This window comes from Schistocerca cancellata, chromosome 1 (assembly GCF_023864275.1).
Source record: "Schistocerca cancellata isolate TAMUIC-IGC-003103 chromosome 1, iqSchCanc2.1, whole genome shotgun sequence".
Taxonomy (NCBI): domain Eukaryota; kingdom Metazoa; phylum Arthropoda; class Insecta; order Orthoptera; family Acrididae; genus Schistocerca; species Schistocerca cancellata.
In genome coordinates, this window is record NC_064626.1 from 1,017,649,059 (window position 1) to 1,017,671,407 (window position 22,349).

General features: G+C 37.7%; 1 protein-coding gene across 1 annotated transcript in view; it reads right to left on the reverse strand.

Moving 5' to 3' along the window:
- Positions 1 to 6,001: 6,001 nt before the first annotated feature.
- The window catches only part of LOC126121826 (uncharacterized), a 120,082-nt gene continuing 103,734 nt past the window's right edge, over positions 6,002 to 22,349 (reverse strand). Inside the window, exon 8 of the mRNA XM_049915086.1 lies at positions 6,002 to 6,945. Within this exon, the coding sequence (XP_049771043.1) occupies positions 6,762 to 6,945 (184 nt within the window). The 3' untranslated portion in view covers positions 6,002 to 6,761. The remainder of the gene's footprint in view (positions 6,946 to 22,349) is intronic.

Below are 22,349 nucleotides of genomic sequence, written 5' to 3' on the forward strand. Positions count from 1 at the left end.
CCACAACACAACGTTTATTCACAATGTGTACTACCTCCGTGCCGTCACTAGATTACTCTGATGCATGACTACATTGGCAAGCTGTGCACTGCACGCCAAAGCAACAACAAATGGGATGCTCGGAGGGTGGTGGAGTACAGGAGTTTGCATGGGTCACAAATCATAAACAAGGCGAAGTGGTTAACGGTGGCAGTAGTGGGAACTATGTTGGACACTTGACTAGGTAGAGCCAGGCCCTGCGCAACAGGCACAATGGGTCATATAACGCATTAGATAAACCTTATTTTGGGTGTGCAGGATAAATAAGACAACCTGATGGGTGCACACCAATCGGTACTGGTTCATATTGTGTACGTAGATACGTAAAACGTGCAAGAGGGAAACCATTATGTGCTTATGAGTTGACGGCAGCAGACCATATTATTCATTTCAGACCTCTTGATAAGTATGGATGTGTGATAACACGTCAATCACATCGCGATTATGGGCAGCATGGGGTTCACGCCTGAGCCTCAGGACGTGCGCTAGCAGCGCATGTCAGGTGTTTCAAGCGTCAACTTTGCGTCTCAATATCTCAGGATGTAATGGGAATATTGTGATGCAATCAACCTCCATTGTGTATGTGCTTTGTCATGCTATGGATTGCTGAAGAAAAAATATAGGAGGTCCATTTAAAAAAACATAAGTTTGTGTTAAAAAACACATATGCTTTCGTTTTAGAATGTTCCCAAATATGTACATTCATGGGCCCCAGCCCTTCATTGATACCGGTGAAAGTCATTTTCCAATAGCTGTTATTGTTCCAGAGATATTTTGGGTGGACAAGATAGCTGGGACACCCTGTGTATCAGTGACCTACCATTGTCCTCAAACAAAGCAATCAATTTTAGAATGTTTGCTGACTTCACAAGTATTGTGAAGACAGTAAGATCTAGAATTAAATGCCAACCATTTACTTGAGGATATTCTGAACTGGTTCACAGTAAATCCTCTATCAACAAACCTCAGCAAAACTAATTATATTCATTTCCATTCTGGTCACAAAAGTCCACAGGAAATGAACATTATACATAAAGCCAGCAGATAGAGAGAGCAGATTGTTTGAAATTCTTGGGCATATATATAGTTGGGCATATATATAGACAGTAGGCTTAACTGGTAACAACACATCAACAAAACCCTGAAAAGGCTAAGCTCAGCAACATTTGCTATTTGGATAATCGCCAAAATCAGAGTCTCAAAATCTGCTTGCTTTGGCTACTTCATTCACTTATGTGTTATGGAATAATCTTCAGGGCAATTCACCACCTTTGAAGAGAGTGTTTTACAAGTCAGAAAAGGGTTGTCCAAATTTTGTGTGGAGTGCCTCCCAGAATCTCATGTCACAATCTTTTTAAATGAATAGGGATCCTAACCACTACTTCACAATCTCTCTTTTCAAACATGACATTCATGCTTCACAATCCTTCTCAATATGAAACAAATAAAATGTAACATCACCATAACACAAGGAGGAAATATGACATACACCGTGACCTGAAAAATCTGTCCCTGGTGCAAAAAGGTGTGAAATACACAAGCACAAAGATCTTAAACGCACTTCCAAGTAATATAAAGCGTCTATGAGATAAAAAGTACTGTTCAAAAATAAGCTAAAGGAGTTCTTGCTTGAAAAATTTTCTATTCTCTAGAAGGATTCTGTAACAGAGATAGCTACTTTTATTTTCCAAACACTATTGTATATTCCTGCACAATATATCTTCCTGTGTTAACCAGATTAATTGGTGATCTGTAAAAAATTGTTTGGACAAAATCAGAATGTTATATCTGGAACTCTGCTTGTGAGTGTAATTTTATCTTACCGTTTGTGGTTCCAACTTGTATTATTAATCTCTTTTTATTGTCCTTATGAAAACTAATGTAATAATGCATTAAATGTGATCTGTAAAAAATTGTTTGGACAAAATCAAAATGTTGTGTCAGGAACTCTGCTTGTGAGTGATTTTATCCTACCGACTGTGTTTCCAACTTGTATTATTAATCTTTCTTAATTGCCCTAATGGAAACTAATGTAATAACGAACTAAATGTTCTTGAATCGTTCCACATCCATGCGTTAACATGCACAACTGGATCTACAGAATACATATTGCAATAAATATTTATTTATTTAACATGATCAGAGTAGGGCCATCAGCCCCTCTCTTACATCAGACCAGTGTTCCAAACATCCAACATTTCACACATCAGAGTTACATCATGACAATAGTTTAAATAAGAAAATTAGATTACTCTAGTGACAATGTGAATAAAGAGTAATGACTAAGACCTCATAAAGTAAATGTTGGCAGTATTTTTACAACAGGTGCTATACATACAAGTAATGATAGAAGCAATAATAATAACAGTAAAAAAATCAAATAATAATGATAAACATGAGAAAAATTGGCAATAGTGAAGATTTGTGCAGATGTACATTAATATCTTGGTGTGTAAAGTAGATGTTTACTAGTATAACAAGTTTTGGGGAAGGGAGATTTAAGGAGGGGGAAAGAGGGAAGTAATGAGGTGAAGCGCATTCATGTACAGAGGGAGGCATTACTGTTGCTTAAGTAGATGCGTCATTAACTGTTTTTTGAAGCCGGACATGTTTTTAAGTTGCAGTGGAACAGAGAGGATTTTATTATGATGGGAACATGTGTTTCTGTTATGTTGTTCCGACATAAGCGTTAAGAACGAGGAGAGATATGAGGTTTTTGAAGCCGGACATGTTTTTAAGTTGCAGTGGAACAGAGAGGATTTTATTATGATGGGAACATGTGTTTCTGTTATGTTGTTCCGACATAAGCATTAAGAACGAGGAGAGATATGAGGGACAGTGTACATTTATAAGGCAGTAGATGAGAGAGAGTGTATGGAAATCTCTGCGTTTGACTGCACACATATGCTGATGAAATTTTGCATATGCTGATGAAATGTGATCAAAAAGTCAAACGTCACAGATATATTGGATGCAGGCATTCATGACCAGTTCCAGACATTGTGAATTTTCCTGAGAGAGCCCTTGTAGGATAATATCGCTGTAGTCAATGATTGGGAGTATAAGTGTTTGTACTAATTTCTTTTTCAGCTCGAAAGGGAAGAGTTTTTTATATTTTGCAGGACATGAAGGGATGCTGATGCTTTTTTGCACACTGCAGTTACATGCTCTGTCCAATTTAGATTTTCATCTATTATTACTCCCAAACTCTTTACTGAGGGAGAGAAGTTAATATTTGTTCCATTTAGGATAAGAGATGGTACTGATTCCCAATGTTTTGGGCTAATGAGCTTAGAGTGACCAACAAGTACCGCTTGGGTTTTAGATGGGTTTAGTTTTAGTCCTATGCCCATTTTGATAATGCATCAAGGTCAGTACTGAAATTTTCAATAGCTTTCTTGAGATTGCTTGGTTTTGCACTTAGATACAACTGAAGGTCATCAGCATACATATGATATTTGCAATAGGTCAGAACCGATGACACATCATTGACATACAGAGAGAAGAGTATAGGACCTAATACTGAGCCTTGGGGAACGCCTGACACTACCTGCTGCCATTGTGATTTATATTCCCGGACAGGACGCATTGCTGACGAGACGTCATGTATGAGCGAAACCATTGCACTGCACTTGGTGAGAAATTTAGACCGTTAAGTTTGGCTAGTAAGATGTTGAAGTTGACAGTATCAAATGCTTTGCTGAAATCTAAGAAGCAAATGATAGTTGCTTCTTGCTTGTCAATGGCAAGTTTCAGGTCATCTGTCACCTTTATCAGTGCAGATGTTGTGCTTCAATGTTTACGGAAACCTGATTGGTATTCGTCTAGTAGGTTGTTAGAAGTTAGGTAGTTTGTGAGCTGGTCATGGACTATATATTCTATATAAATACTACTCATATGTCTTCTTCATTATACAAACAGTGTTGCTCTAATGAACACATCTATTCATTTTGGTATACTTCCAGAATGAACATTGACAGGGCACAGCTGACTTCCTTCCCCATCCTTCCCTTATTATTATTTATTTAGCGTATGGCTAATACAGACATATCATGAAATTAAACTACATATACATATGTACATATTGACACACAAGAAACTTAAGTTTGTCTTTACAACTGAATATCCAGTCCTTCAATCCAGCGCACTGCATCTGGAGTTGCTAGCAGGAAGTCCTCTTTGGCGCCGTGATAGGCACGAATCCTGCATTCACTGACACTGTGGTGAACAGTCTGGTATGGAGCCCCGCAGTCACAGGCTGGATCAGACAGCTTCTTCCACTTAAAGAGAGCATCCCTGCATTGGCCATGGCTGGTACGGATTCTGTTGAGTTGTCCAGGTCTTGCGTGGAAGGTCGAATCCACTTGGAAGTTTAGCACCTGAGAAGATGTTATGCAAGTACTCATCTGTCACTGCTTCCCACCGACATTTCCATTCTTCAAGAGGTTTGAAATGCTTAGCAACCATGTCAGCAGCATAGCACAGAGTTGGATGGCGTGATTTCAGTCTCTTACGATTTAAAAGTGGCAGGTCGCTATGCACAGGTAGGTTAGAATTCCTGGAGATATTGTGGACTTCTGTCATAAGGGCAGTACATCTGCGTGGATCAGGAGGCATTATCCCAGTTAACAGTGGAAGCCAATAAACTGGAGTAGATCTGATTGCACCAGATATTATGCGCATTGTCGTATTCAGCTGGGTAGCAACAAGCATTGTATGAGCACTGTTCATCCAAACAGGCACACAATAATCAGCACTTGAGTACACCAAGCCCAGAGCTGAAGATCGCAGGGTGGTTGCTGAAGATCCCCAGGTAGTTCCACATAGCTTATGGAGGATGTTGTTTCGAGTCCTCAACTTTTGAGCTAAGTTAAGAAGGTGTTGTTTGAAGCATAGTGTACGATACAGGAAGAAACCAAGATATTTTGGGTTCCAATTGTGACGAAGAATTCTGCCTCTGAAACTTACTTCCAGTTTTACGTTCGCCAACTGGTTCTTCAGATGGAAGCAACACACTTCTGTTTTACTCACACTGGGTTGGAGTCTCTAGATTTTGAAGTAATTATCTAATGCAGACAGGTCATTGGCTAGAATCTCTTCTGTTGTCTTCATTTCCTGATGTTTTACGGCTAGAGCCAGGTCATCGGCATAGCAGTATTTTCTGGACAAAGTGTCAGGTAGATCAGATAGATATAGGTTGAACTGTAAGGGTGACAGAACTGATCCTTGAGGCAATCCGTTGTTCAGCTTCCTCTCCTAACTTATGTTGCTTCCAGTGATTACCTGGAACTTACGATCACTTAGCATGCTGTTGATCAGTCAAGCCATTGCTCTGCAGGGAATGATGCGGAGAAATTGGTAGATAAGGCCTTCCCTCCCCACAGTGTCAAAGGCGGCAGTTAGATCAACAAATACCACAGATGTTTTGTGCTTCATTTGGTATCCTGACTCTATGAAGGATGTGAGAGACAATACTAATCTGATGAGACCAATGACCACGCTGTTTAGTCTCTTCCCCCAGATCAACCCAATCCCAACCAGAATGAACAAAACAGACATCTGCATCATACCATTGACATAACAAATATACTGTTACATGCATGCACGTGCATACACATTGCGAGAGAGAGAGAGAGAGAGAGAGAGAGAGAGAGAGAGAGAGAGAGAGAGAGAGAGAGAGAGAGAGAGAGAGAGAGAGAGAGAGACTGACTATCACAAACCATATAGTTTAAAATTGTTTTGTTGTACATTCACAGACAGAAATGTAAAGGAAAAAATGTTAAATATTTGTGCATATATGGGTTTTACCGACAGCTGTTATTGACAGTATACAATACAGTTGACTCAGATCCAATTCAGCCTGTAACTGATGCATTATCTCCACACTGCAAACACATTTATGATTAAATTGTAACCTGGTTTAATCAGTAAAACACCCATTCATTTACATAATTTTATTCCAGATAGTCTTAACACATATAACTTATAGTAAGACACAGATGCCCAAAAGATAGGATCCTGATCAGTAACACTACATGATGAAAACTTAATGTTATTGGCACTTTTTTTTTCAAATTATTTCAATTATTAAAAAGACACTTTGTCTTCTCTACTGTGGCAAAGGTTCTTGCAGTCTCTGTTGATCCTGAGCCACTGGTATTTCCAGTTGGTGTGGAATTCAATCTAACCAGTGGGCAACAGTCACTGGACAATCCATTAGTGAGTCTTTCTGCTGACCTACAAGCTGATCCTCTGTCAGTGGCAGCTGCTGGCCCAGCCTGTTAATCTCATGCTGACCCATGGTTTGCTGGCTCTGTCCCACTGCTTCTGCTCTGGCCTGTTGTCTTCGTGCCCTTGCTGCAGCTCTAGCTCATTACCTTCATCCCAGTGCTGCCGCCCTGGCCCGTTCAAGGTGTGCTGTCGCGTCTGCTCCACCAATGCCTCTGCCTCTGCTGCTGCCATTGCATGCACCTCTGCTGCTGGTGCTGCCTCTGCCATGTCCTGCCATCCCTGCCCTCGCATACTGACACATTGCCGCAGTCCAGTCCTAATTTCCTTACACTTCTGGCCATTTGTCAAGTCCTGGAGCTACTGACTTGACACATTATCCAAGCCTATTCAGCTCTTCTATACCACCTAGTAGAAGTTGTAAATGAAGAAAATCTGGTGAGCAGAATATCAGATGAGCTGGTGGAGCAAATCTTTCATTATCTTTCATCACACTACATAAAATGAACATTAGGTTGACCAGGAACATCTTCTTGAGTCCGTTCTGGAAGTATGAGTGTTGGATCATGTTTCAGTTGAATATTGGGATTCTTAGCTAGAGTCTCATTTCTAGCCTTTGTTGCAGCTTCTTCAACAGCTTTGACATGCAGGTCATCATTTTTACTGAACAGTGGACACCTTTAAGGGAGAAGAAAGAAGAAAATAAATCAGTAACTGGAAACATCAGAGCATTTTTGCTGACAACAAACTTTAACCTTTAACACACATTATACAATAGAACAAGGATTGACAATTTTTAAAAATTACTGCAATTAGAAAACATCATGAGTTCAAATAAAATCACTGTCATGCTTTTTACAATAAAACAATTTCCTCACATGTACAGTTCTTGTTCCTATTATAATACACTATACATGTTTCTGCAATACTGAACTTCTGAGTCAATCGTGGCTCTTCAATTGTGATCAGTATCCTTTTCTTAATATTTTTCACACAGTAGCACAATATTATATGAAAGCTAATTATAAAAAAATGCAATAAACAAGTTCATTATAAAATTACAAACATCATTTCTACCATGTCACACACCACACACTTAATGTCAATGAACAATGGTTTTATTGGAATAAGTTAATAACAGCAACCAGTGCTTGATCTGTGACTGAACACACCAGAAAAGTAAGTTTTAAGATGCCTAAAAAACATGACCAATAAACGACTTTTTTTCGCAGGGCATGGCCTACCATGTTATGCTAAATGCTTGTTATGAGGTTTGATGTGTAGTTGGTAAGCCTGGCCAGTAAATCTTTGCTTGACGATTACCATTGCCTGCGAAATGTGTCTTCATCACATTTTCTATATTCTTCAGATATATTTGTGTATGGCCAGCCAGAATGGGGTTTTCTTGGTATCATAGTAATATGTTTTCCATTATTCCCCATTCGGTATGTTGAATGGATGGACCGAGTTGGGAGCGCACGTGGAGTGGCTGTGCATCTTGGTGTGCATGTCTGCCCCCTCGGTTTGTTTCTGACTTGGCTATGCAGGTTTTCATAGTCAGTCCATACTACGTTCATAATGAGTGTATAGATGGTGAGAGCCTTTTATAGCATGTTAGTACTTTTTTAGAATTTATGATACCTAAGACCTCAGTGCCCAGGCAGGTAAAGCCCAGCATACAGGTTTTAGTCACTCGTCACATTGTATCTAAGTCATGTTATGAACAGCTTACTATGTGTACATTCCTGACTTCCATATATGAATAAGGGTAAATTATAATATGTAGTTCTGTATGATGCTAATAGGGATAATGCCTTTTTTACTCTGTAATTGATGTACTTTATAGTATGTATAGTCTGTTTATAGCATGTATAGTATGTACAGTAAGTGTATGTGAAAGTGTTCTTTGCATGGGTATTTGATTAGCAGTAATAGTAAAGTTGTATTGTAGTAGTAATGAGTGGTTATACCGTAGGACTCTGTGTGCACTGCTTGGACAGCACTATCTAGTGGCCGGTTGTGAACCACTAGAATCATCGCAGCAGGTAAACTGGCACGGAATAGGGCAGTGTGATGCCAACCATTGTTAGTCGAGCAGCGGTCATGTACCAAATAGTTTTATCTTGTTACTTCGGTTTTACATATCTGATGGAAAAGAATGACCATGAAAGCAGTTGTTTTTTATTATTTTTTTATGTCAGCTGGTCTGCCTCACGTATCGTTATATCCAAATGGTTCATTAATGTTGAGCTACATTCAGGTATGTGGTACTGTACTAATAGTAATGTATATAGTGTAACTCATGTAAGCCCTCCCTTAAACCTGTACAGTTATATCTTCACAGATCCGATGATGGTACCTTTAGTGTGTTGAAACCGGTTATCCAGTAAACAGTATTTAAGCAATCTTGCCTTTTGAATTATTTCTGCAACAGAGTGATCGCCCCACTACGCACTGTATGTTCACTGTAAAGATAATGAAATGTAGTCAAACTGAGTCAGGCAATCCTGAAGGAAGTAGAATAAAAATGCCTATTTGGGCAGCAAAATTGTTTCAGCCATTTTCAGCTGAGAAGATGTAAAACATAGACTAGCAACAGCAAGAAAAGCATTACTGAGAAAGAGAAATTTTTTAACATTTGATACAAATTTATATGTTAGAAAATCATTTCTGGAGATATTTTGTCTTGAGTGCATCCTTGTATGAAAGTGAAACTTGGGAAACAGATAGTTCAGACAGGAAGAAAACAAACTTTTGAAATGTGGTGATCAGAAGACTGTTGAAGATTAGATGTGTAGATCACATAACTAATGATGAGGTACTGAATCAAACCAGGGAGAAAATATATTCATGGTGAAACTTGACTAAAAGAAGGGGCTGGTTGATAGGACACATCCTGAGGGAACTATGCAGCAAGCAGGTTCAAATGGATGGAGGGTGCAGTAAGTATGCAGAGATAAAGAGGCTTGCACAAGATATACTAGCATGGAGAGCTGCACCATACATCTTTGGACTGAAGCAAACAACTCTGGTACCACTGATATAGGTTTATATTTCTGTATGTCGACCCTGTTACCTCTTACAGATCAGAATGACCACCACTTTATTCCCAAATGTGTTGCACAGTTCATCATTTCACTAAGATGTTGTCCCTGGTGGGCGCATATTCAATATGTGCACCTAGAGTTGTAATTTAATATTCTATCCTCAGCCATCCAGATTAAATGTGCTTTGTCATACTTGCTTTTGATCTGAAGATGACCTGTTCCATCTCATATCAGTAATCACAATAATAAATATAGTGATCCAGAGGTGTTTTCTTTCATTACAGTATCTAATGGGTACCCAATTACGTCAGTAAGCAATTCCTCTATCAAGTGAATTAAATCAGTTTTAAACTGAGCACTCATTTATTTCTACATTCGTCATTTCTGCATTCGTGTTATGATTAATACTAAAAACTGTGCTGAGAGCTCCGTTAGTAATGTAATTTCGAAAGACAGAGTTTAGGCATATGTTTGGCTAAGAGGGAAAAGTGTTCATTTGCAGATGAGATATTCAGAATACGCTCTTTGCTAGCATTTATCCGATCATTAGGGGTCTGCTCATTTCACGATTTGGCAAACCTGTTTTATTTTAAATTTTGCATAGATGCCCTTCCTGTCACCAGTCATCCTGAGGGAGGGAAGTTGTGTGCAGTAATGATTGGGGACCAACCCAGTATTTGCGTAAATGAGTATCGAAAATTGTTATACGAGCAGATCAGATATTCAGAACAACACACACAGATTACCACATTAATAAAGCCTTGTATATTCATAATGGATGGTATCAAAAACATAATTTATCTCCTCAATTTGGTACAAAATGTGTTGCCCACCAGGGTAGCTTAAGGTTAAAAATTCATGTACAGTTTTTCCTGAATACGGCAATATGAAAATTTCTTGATGTAAAAGTGATACTCTGTTTTATGCATGAAAATAGTTTTCTTTTATTGATGCAGTCTCTCTTTACATCATTGTACATGATGTCCGCTGTTTTCCCAGTGACTGGATTCCATCCAAATACATGATTCGGCTAAATACCCATTCAACACTGCCATAGCCTCATCATTGGACTCTATACTATTCTAGCCATATATCTCTTTAAGATATAGGTTAACATGTCAATATGTCTATAAAGTGTGTAGCTGGAGATGGTAGCAGTGAAAGAAAGAAGCTGCGTAAGGGGAACAGTACTCAGGAGGTTATGTGCCCCCCACCACCATATTATTGCCCGTTTAAACAGTATTAGAGTAGCAAGTGCCATCTGTCACGTGGGACTACTCCACTCCTATTAATGTCAAGGCATTGTGTCAGTAATTTGTTCCACTAGAAGATCTTTGTAATTCTGATCATGGTTGTAATGTAGCCAAGTATTCTTTATCGACTGCACAAAATCTTTCTCCAATATTTTAATTGCATCATTCAGTATGAATATAATATTTTTCTTTCACTTAGCTCAAATGAGTTTGACGGTTTATAATTTTATCTAAGAATTTGCTTGCCCATTTTTAGAAAGGAAAGTATGAATTGTACAGTTTGGAATCTTTCCTTGTTACTTTTATTAAGGAAGGCAAGTTCTGCTCTGCAAGTAACTTCATGAAATAGAATATGTCTTCATGAAAGCCAGTTAATCATTTCTGCTTTTGGAGTGTAAAGGGACAGTGATGGAATAACTTAATGTTACAATAAGATAAACTATCAATCAATAACTACTAATTTGTGCCTCAGCAACTTCTTGACTTATTTCAAAGTTCAGATTATTGTGGTAGTTATGTGATATCACCCCACACTGCAATATTAACAGTGTGTATCATATGAACAAAAATGCACGTTATACAGAATCAGTGCAAAGCTACTCCACACACTTAAGTGCTCATGCTATATAATTTGGGATATACTCAAATCTCACAACTTACCTATTGCAAAAGCTCCTTTGTTGGCAGGCGCATTACACTCAACACCATAATATTCAAGACAGATCATTCTAACCTTTGCCCAGGATAATCAACAAGAAGAACCTGTTGAGCACTCCAAAACGAAGTGATCATGGCTGTTTAGGTGTATGTCATTGGCAACTGACTTTGCCTTTTTCATGCAGGTTTTGACTTATTCCATTTATTTTATGATTTAATAAAGTCAAATAATTAACATTTTTCAAAAGATGTTAGTGATAAGCATTGACATAAACTGCACATGACAAGGCACAAATGGAGAGGCAATGATTATAAATCTGCATTCATCATAATATTTGAAAAAAATAATGGTACTTAGTTTCACTCTTCTGTGTAACCTTCTCAAAGTTTCTTATATTAAATTTCTCAGTGTCTGTCTGAGTATGATCTTGCTTTGCAAGGAGAAATCCAAGTTCTGCAATCTTCTTCTTCTTCTTCCTCATCATCTTCCTGAAATGTTTCTGCTTATGGAGGTTGTTCAACCAGCCTCTTCCATGTTTCTCTTTTCTCCCACAGTCTACCATTCAGCATTTCTCCCACTACTCTTCAGATCACATAATTCACCTGTTCTCTCCATCTTGTTTGTTGACTTCCAATGGGTCTTTGTCCACATTCTGTACACTGTAGGGTTCATCTTGGAAGTCTATTTTGTGCCATTCTTTTGACATATTCTAACATAGCCATCTTCTGATTAATTAATTAAACTTCACAACACTTATTGAGTAACTTGATAACAAGGTGGTACCAATTTAAATAAACTTTAAAAGGCTGACTACTTAGCTTTTATAATGGAAATCTCCAACATGTTGCACAAACTGTACATTAGGGTGCTTAATCCATTTTCAGATAGTCCTGAGAAGTCAATATGTGAGGTTCTCGTATTTCAAATTAAAGTCAGTTCCAGAAAATCTTTGTTTTGACAGTCAAACATTTTACAAAACAGCATTGTCACACACAGACCTTCCATCACAGAACAACAACACAACCTGCATTTCTTTCTCTTTTGGTTTAACATGCAGCCCAGCTGATATACTTTCTTGACAATACATGCCCTTTTGGTCTCACTGTTTACAAAATAGATTTACTGAATTATAATTAGAAAGTTTCATTACAAAATACACTGGTCAGTCAAAACATTATGACACCCTGCTTAATAGTTTGTTAGTTGTCTTTAGTGACTCAGATAGGTTCCATAGGACTTCATCAGGCAAATATGGTCACTGAGACATCAACTTGAGTTCACTATGACACTTCTCAAACCACTGTAGCATGGTTCAAGCTCAGCGATGTGGACAATTATATTGTTGAATGATGACATCTCTGTCAGGGAAGACATTAAGCATGAAGGGATGCAGGTGGTTCACAGCTGTCAACATGTCTTTGATTATTACCAAGCAATTGCAGGAGAATGTCACCCATGGTATAATACTAGTCCCACCAGCCTGCGTCCATGACGCACTGCATGTTTCAAGCTGCCGTCCACCTCAATGATGTCATTTGTGGAGATGACCATTGACCTAGTGTAGCAGAAATGTGACTCACCTGAAGATTTCCATTGATTGACAGTCGAATCCCAATGGTCCCATGCCCACTGCAATCATAAATGACAATGTCAATGGTAAACATGAACATATAGGGGTGGTCTGCTGAGGAGCTCAATGTAGTATGAACAGTGTGCTCCTAAACAATTGTCCGTGCACCAGTATGGTGCTCTTTCAACTGATATGCCACAGATCGCCATCTATCCTACTTTTCAGGGCAGACAAGCCTCTGAACCCCACATTCCATATAGAGTTGTGAACATCCATCCATGTAGCGCCTAGTAGTACTTTCATTGTTCCTCTACCTCTTTCCATAGATGGTCACGACCATAACACATGAACATTCAACCAGCTGCGCCATTTTTGAGATACTAATTCCCAGGCACTGTGTAATAATAATCAGTTCTTTGTCAAAGTTGCTTATCTCAATGGTTTTCTCCATTTTCAGCCTGTAAATTTATATCTTCGCTAGGGTGATTCCCCATTTGTGTCTGCTCCACTTACATACTTTTGTTACTGTGTCACATGCCCACAACACCACTGTGGACTGTGGTCATAATGCTTTGGCTTATCAGTGTCAGCCACACAGGATTAGCCAAGCGGTCTAAGGCACTGCAGTCATGGACTGTGCGGCTGGTCCCAGCAGAGGTTCCGAGTCCTCCGTCGAGCATGGGTGTGTGTGTTTGTCCTTAGGATAATTTAGGATAAGTATTGTGTAAGCTTAGGGACTGATGACCTTAGCAGTTAAGTCCCATAAGATTTCACACACATTTGAACCTTTTTTTTTTTTTTTATCGGTGTCAAAACAATTTTGAAGAAAACCAATGTTAATTTATAATAAATATAGTTTCAAGTATTGGTTTTTAGATTTTGAGATAAAAATAAAGTGATGAAATGTGATTAACAATACTTGACACAAAATTACAGGTTTCTTATTAATTACTGAATAACTATTTGTGCTAACATAAATTGGAGAATTTAAAAGACTGGGGAATAAGATTACAAGCTTAACATTTTATACATAAACATTGTTCTGTCAGAATCTCAAAGAGGTCATCCGTTTACATTGCAAAATTCTAGAAGGTGTAATTACAATTTAATTGCAGGCATTCTGAGTTTGGCATCTTTACTAACACATTTCCCTAAGGCCCTACTTGAGTTTAATTACATCTGGTTGTGAAACAATTAAAATTGTTAATTTGTCTTTACACGAAATAATCAAATTTTAGTGATTAATTTGCTAATTATTTCGAAGTTGGAATTTGATTCTTATGTTATCATGACATCTTCACTTTTTGTCTCAACAGTTACATAATTAGTTGTCCCATAACTTTTATCAAATAGCTGATTCCAAAATAATGCAATACTGGTAATTACAGATTCTGGTAATTACTGTTAATCTGAAGGCCTGTAAGTTAATTAGTTATATTGCATTGTGTATATAATGTGTGCATTAGCATCTAATCACAAATTATGAAGCAAAAGATGTTTCATTACATATTGTATTTTGTTTAATGTGGGTCAGGTGGCATACAGAAAAGCTATCTTGGGCAGTATTGAACACCATGAAGTGCCCCTCTCTAACTCCTATTACAATGTCCAAACCATTTAAACCTATTTCTCTACATAATTTCTTTTAGGGGACTGATCTAAAGGGTGTATTGTGTTGTTTCATACCTTATCCTGTCCCTTCTCTTCTTACCCAGGATTCCTCATAGTCAGCATATCTCTGTTACTTGTATTCTGCTTAGATCTTCCTTTATACAAGGCCAATATTCTGAAGTGTAGGTCAAAACTAACAAATAATACGACTTGTGCATGATAATTTTTGCTTTTGCAGGTATTTCCCAATTTCTAATTTTGCCTGATACACAATAAAAAAGTTCTTAACAATTTTCCAGGCCCTCTATTCTCTCTGAAATTTCATCCTTGATGTTTTCTTTCTAGGTTAACTTACCATACTTCCTGGATACCTGAAAGCAACTACATCCTCAATAATTACCAGTATTGTAGGACACCTAGTCTTCAAAACCCTGATTTGTAATTAAGTCTACTGCTACTGTTGTAGTTGACTATCTTCCAAAAGCTGTGCTGCATATCATAAAAGAGGTTATTTCCTTTAAAACAACTTAATAGCTAATCTTTTACTACAGATGCCATCACCTTAGCAAGCACTGGTATTATAGATATAGGCCTGTAGCTTGACAACTGAAGTGGATTCCATTTCCTGTAAACTCTTACTGTTTTTTCTACTTTTTTTAAGTCAGGTAATCCCTAGCACGGAGGCATTTATTTACTACTACTGTCACTGGTAGAGCAGTTTCACAGATTACAGTTTTAATGTAGTGCAGGACGTAAACATGAGGGTTCCCTGAGTGTTTGTAATTTTTTACTATTTTTATTTGCCTTTGAATACAGTCTCTTCCACATTACCATGCTGCATTTATTTCCAAATTTCACATCAACTGCAGAATTTGCTCCAGTCAGGAATTTCACCTACTGAGCTTCCCACAAGGTTTATAAAATAGCCATTAAATTCACCTGGACTGCAAGAATTAAAGCATGAAATGAGCTTTTCCGTATTTTCACTGATCAGATTGTACACTGCCTTGCAATGATTGTGAGCTTCTTCAACAAACCAGGAATTGCTTTCTTTATTTGCTTTCTCTACTTCTTTTCTGTACATCCTTAATGCCAATATCTTTAGTGGCTTTGACTTCATCATTTAGTAGCTGTACAATGCATTTTATTTTAGCTAATCTAGCACTACACCAGCTCTATACTTTGACAGTATTCTGTTTGTATTTTGATTTAGCAACTGGGCATTTTTTGGGTTTTAGTGGAAAATTTTTATCAATTTGGTTTTAAGGGTCTGGAACATGACACTGAACGTATCATTTGGAACCAATTCTTCAGACATCTGATACCAATCTGTAGAAAACACTGCAGTTTTGAATTCATATAAACTTTTCTTTGTAATAATTCTATATCCAAGGACATAATTTGAATGCTAGTTGGGAATTTGCTGTGTGCTTATTGAGTTTGTCCATAGCTTCATGATTACTGCACTATGATCTGTAAGCATAGGGTCAACCACACTTACTTTGTATTCCCAGCTATTTAGGTTTCTGGCAATAGTATCAAGACAGACATCTCCTCTTGTTGGTAGATAACTAGCTAAAAAGAGTCCATAGGTGCTTACCAACTTCATAAAAGCTGTCTCGTTGTCACACACAGACAGCTTTCCAGTTTGCTGATGTTCTCAAAATTGTCATTTGAAGAAAAGTACACAGAAATAATAATTAAGTTAACATCTGGTGGCCCCCAAGCAATCAGTTCTAGATCCAAGTCCACACAGAAGTCATTTATGTCAATTTTGTTTGCACTAAGATATTTCTGAAATCAAGGTAGAGGCTAAAACTGTTGTAAATCCTGCTCAAATTTCTGTATTGTTTAACGAATTCTTTATAAATATAAACAAATCTAATTTCAATCTAGCAGAGTATCCAGACATGGTAAATTTATTCAATGGTGAGAAACTTGATGGTGAATTTTTCAATACATTTACAAAAACTACTGGAAAAGATATAGAAAATGTGATGCTGTCACTAAAAAGTAAAACATCAGCAAGATGGGATGGGATACTAACAAAAGTGTTAAAAACAGTCTCCAAAATAACTGTGTAGCCACTAACTACAATAGTTAACCAGTCCCTTCAAGAAGGTTATTTTCCAGGCACACTGAAATACACAGTAGTTAAGGCACTATTCAAAAAAGGCACAAAAGAACACATGGGAAACTATCGTCCAGTGTCTCTTCTTCCATCACTGTCAAAAATATTTGAGATGATAGTCACCATACAAATTCAAAATTTCATAGAAAAATTTAAAATAATCTAAAAAAATCACATATGGATTTCAAAAAGGCAAAACCACAATATCTGCTATAAATAATTTTTATTGATAAAATTAGCTTGTCTCCAGAAACTCACTGCATGCCACAGGAATTTTTTGTGACCTATCCAAGGCCTTCAATAGAGTGAATCACTCCTTGCTATACTGTAAACTTTAAAAGTATGGAATTAGGGGCACAGTATTAGAATGGATTAAGTCCTACCTAACCAGGTTGTATACATGGAAGAACCCTGGAGATACTAAAAGGTATCAGATAGATTATATAATGGTAAGACAGAGATTTAGGAACCAGGTTTTAAATTGTAAGACATTTCCAGGGGCAGATGTGGACTCTGACCACAATCTATTGGTTATGACCTGTAGATTAAAACTGAAGAAACTGCAAAAAGGTGGGAATTTAAGGAGATGGGACCTGGATAAACTGAAAGAACCAGAGGTTGTACAGAGTTTCAGGGAGAGCATAAGGGAACAATTGACAGGAATGGGAGAAAGAAATACAGTAGAAGAAGAATGGGTAGCTTTGAGGGATGAAGTAGTGAAGGCAGCAGAGGATCAAGTAGGTAAAAAGACGAGGGCTAGTAGAAATCCTTGGGTAACAGAAGAAATATTGAATTTAATTGATGAAAGGAGAAAATATAAAAATGCAGTAAATGAAGCAGGCAAAAAGGAATACAAACGTCTCAAAAATGAGATCAACAGTAAGTGCAAAATGGCTAAGCAGGGATAGCTAGAGGACAAATGTAAGGATGTAGAGGCTTATCTCACTAGGGGTAAGATAGATACTGCCTACAGGAAAATTAAAGAGACCTTTGGAGTTAAGAGAACCACTTGTATGAACATCAAGAGCTCAGATGGAAACCCAGTTCTAAGCAAAGAAGGGAAAGCAGAAAGGTGGAAGGAGTATATAGAGGGTCTATACAAGGGTGATGTACTTGAGGACAATATTATGGAAATGGAAGAGGATGTAGAGGAAGATGAAATGGGAGATACGATACTGCGTGAAGAGTTTGACAGAGCACTGAAAGACCTGAGTCGAAACAAGGCCCCTGGAGTAGACAACATTCCATTGGAACTACTGACGGCCTTGGGAGAGCCAGTCCTGACAAAACTCTACCATCTGGTGAGCAAGATGTATGAAACAGGCGAAATACCCTCAGACTTCAAGAAGAATATAATAATTCCAATCCCAAAGAAAGCAGGTGTTGACAGATGTGAGAATTACCGAACAATCAGTTTAATAAGCCACAGCTGCAAAATACTAACACGAATTCTTTACAGACGAATAGACAAACTAGTAGAAGCCGACCTCGGGGAAGATCAGTTTGGATTCCGTAGAAATACTGGAACACGTGAGGCAATACTGACCTTACGACTTATCTTAGAAGAAAGATTAAGGAAAGGCAAACCTACGTTTCTAACATTTGTAGACTTAGAGAAAGCTTTTGACAATGTTGACTGGAATACTCTCTTTCAAATTCTAAATGTGACAGGGGTAAAATACAGGGAGCGAAAGACTATTTACAATTTGTACAGAAAGCAGATGGCAGTTATAAGAGTCGAGGGACATGAAAGGGAAGCAGTGGTTGGGAAGGGAGTAAGACAGGGTTGTAGCCTCTCCCCGATGTTATTCAATCTGTATATTGAGCAAGCAGTAAAGGAAACAAAAGAAAAATTCGGAGTAGATATTAAAATCCATGGGGAAGAAATAAAAACTTTGAGGTTCGCCGATGACATTGTAATTCTGTCAGAGACAGCAAAGGACTTGGAAGAGCAGTTGAACGGAATGGATGGTGTCTTGAAGGGAGGATATAAGATGAACATCAACAAAAGCAAAACGAGGATAATGGAATGTAGGCGAATTAAGTCGGGTGATGTTGAGGGTATTAGATTAGGAAATGAGACACTTAAAGTAGTAAAGGAGTTTTGCTATTTGGGGAGCAAAATAACTGATGATGGTCGAAGTAGAGAGGATATAAAATGTAGACTGGCAATGGCAAGGAAAGCATTTCTGAAGAAGAGAAATTTGTTAACATCGAGTATAGATTTAAGTGTCAGGAAGTCATTTCTGAAAGTATTTGTATGGAGTGTAGCCATGTATGGAAGTGAAACATGGACGATAAATAGTTTGGACAAGAAGAGAATAGAAGCTTTCGAAATGTGGTGCTACAGAAGAATGCTGAAGATTAGATGGGTAGATCACATAACTAATGAGGAGGTACTGAATAGGATTGGGGAGAAGAGGAGTTTGTGGCACAACTTGACCAGAAGAAGGGATCGTTTGGTAGGACATGTTCTGAGGCATCAAGGGATCACCAATTTAGTATTGGAGGGCAGCGTGGAGGGTAAAAATCGTAGGGGGAGACCAAGAGATGAATACACTAAGCAGATTCAGAAGGATGTAGGTTGCAGTAGGTACTGGGAGATGAAGAAGCTTGCACAGGATAGAGTAGCATGGAGAGCTGCATCAAACCAGTCTCAGGACTGAAGACCACAACAACAACAACAACCAACCGAAGACAAAGAGTGGTTGTAACATCACAGAGAGAGGAACTTATACTTCAAAATGGAAAACCATTTCACATGGAGTACCCCAATGTTCTGTCTTAGGTCCCACTCTTTTTTTGTTTTACATAAATGATCTGTCACTTAATACTGAGTGTCACTCAATTTTATTTACAGATAACATGTCTTTAATCATTGAAAGTAACATTACAGATCAAATTCCACAAACTGTATTATATACTTTAGAGAATTTAGATACCTGGTTTGATTTAAATGGGTTAAATTTAACATGGAAAAGACTCAGTTAATGCAATTTAAAACAAAACAAGCAAAATTAAATGTTATTCAGGTAAGTAACAGAAATGAGGATTTGCAGGAAGCTAGCTGTGTGAAATTCCTAGGAATGCAACTAAATAAAAATCTATCATGGGGGTCACACATACATTGCCTTGCAAATAAAGTAAATAGCCTAGCATATGCAATGAGAATATTGTACAATGCTACCAGTATGGGGATAAGAAAAGTAGTCTATCACAGCTACTTTGAGTCAGTAATAAGGTATGGAATTGTATTTTGGGTAACCCAAACCGTATGTGTCAAATACTAAAACTTCAGAAAACCATCGTTAGAAATATACACAATGTAGGGTGAAGAAACTCATGTCGCCCACTCCTAAAAAATCTGAGAATACTAAGTGTCCCATCACTATACATATATGAGCTGATTATCTTTGTACACAGTAACTCTGATTTATTTGTAGGAAATCATTTTCAACATGATTACAACACCAGAAACCAAAATAATTTTATGCTGCCCACCCGCCATTTAAAACTTTACACTCAAACTCCACATTATATGGGTACAAAAATTTATAACAAAGTGAAAGGAAGAGAATTGCTCAGCATAAATTTAGAAATACTGAAAAAATCCTTATATGAGAAACTAGTCCAGAAATGTTACTATTCAGAAGAAGAATTCATACATGACAACTGAAAATTTCAGCAGGAGAGAGTAAGTACTTAGGACTGTTAATCTTAAAAGTTTGTTACTTTTGAAGAAAAATTATTAATTACTTAATTAATTAATTATTCAGTACTGTATATTATGTTATTGGTATTATAAGGAAAATTGTAAACCAGTTTTTGTGTTTTGATGAGCCTCCTGTACTTTTAAGTCAATGGTTTGAAATTGTATGTTACGAGACAATAAACTTCTATGACCACTACTACTACTACTACTACTACTACTACTACTACTACTAGTAGTAGTAGTAGTACTTCTACTACTACTACTACTACTACTACTACTACTAGTAGTAGTAGTAGTACTTCTACTACTACTACTACTACTACTACTACTAGTAGTAGTAGTAGTAGTAGTACTTCTACTAAGCTCACTATTTATATACCCAGATGCACCACCATGAGTAAAAGTTCCTCTACATTACACATTCACTATTTCCAGATATTCTATATATCCACAATATTCTGTTACTGGTAGGACTATCCAATGTCCACATATACACAATACATCAAGTCTCACTTCCTCGACCGAGCGAGGTGGCGCAGTGGTTAGCACACTGGCCTCGCATTCGGGAGGACGACGGTTCAATCCCGTCTCCGGCCGTCCTGATTTAGGTTTTCCGTGATTTCCCTAAATCGCTTCAGGCAAATATCGGGATGGTTCCTTTGAAAGGGCACGGCCGATTTCCTTCCCCATCCTTCCCTCACCCGAGCTTGCGCTCCGTCTCTAATGACCACGTTGTCGACGGGACGTTAAACACTAATATCCTCCTCCTCCTCCTCACTTCCTCAACAAACAATGATAATGTACAAGTTTTTGTTGTAAGGCACTGCACATTTGCACTGGCTTTAACTACAGTTGCATTTTTTTTAGTGGTGATATTTTCTTTTCAACTGGAATATTCTTGGTCTTGGGCGAGTTTATCTCACTGCAGCACTGTCTGAACATCCTCCAGAATAAAACACGTTTTACCACATTGTCCTTGAGCCATATATACTTGTTCATTATTTTATCTTTTAAGTCAAAACAAACACCAGTTTTAAAGCTATTATTTAATCATTTCATTTCCACTTTTTCAACTGTACAACTGTTGTGACTTGGGAAAGCATTTTGTAAGAAGTTAGCTACAGTGTCAATTGTGCTGCCACCCTTAGATTGCTAAGGTGTAATCAGGATCTTTTTTCGTCATACAGCATTCCATTTTCATTCCCAATACCTAGTGTGACTTTACTTCTGTTTTTTAGTACTAACATTTTCACCAGCTTCCCCCTTTTTTAGCACAGTCTTGTACGACAGTTTATTTTTGTTTGCTATTTCGGCGGGTACTCCAATAGATGTGCTGCATGGGACTTGTATAAAAGCAAAGCACCCTTCATTCTCCTGATTAAAGAGGATTTTTCCTTCACAATACAGATACATTCTTCTTTACAAAGTAATCAATGGGAATAATTTCTTTAGCATGCTATAGAGCACAGGCCAAAATATACTTTCCTTCTTTTGGTACAAGGGCAGCAGTGCTCACCCACTGTTTTGTTTCTGGTATTAACTGATGGACCCACATGTACAAACCTGTGCACAGAACCAGTTGGTGTTTATAAAACAGTCCAAATAAAAGTGTTTTCAAATTAGCTTTTAGTCAGCATTCAACAATCATAATGCTCAACTTACAAAAAGCTTTCTCACAGTAATTCACAGAATTATTATTTATTTTTATTTGCCTAAAGATCAGCTATTTCATATGCAATTATCATAGGTTTTCACACACCACAATGGGGACTTTTTGCAAGATTTCATTTGGGTGGAAGCTTTGGGAGGTCCTTCACTTATATTGTATTCCAGAAAAGTACAGCCCCTTCTCAATTCAGATACATGCCAACCAAATGTTGAACATGAAAATGGGCAGCCTTTATAAGCCTTTTCCAACTTTTAATGTGGTTACAAACCACTAAAAGCAATGCATTTTATGTGGACACAGTACTCCATCTTATCAATTCATAGGTAAGGTCAGTATGAACAAAACAGTTCTGTTGATGATTTAACAGTTGACATACGTTATTGTACAAAGTGTGCCTATACAACAAAATGAACATTCTATTGATATCAGTC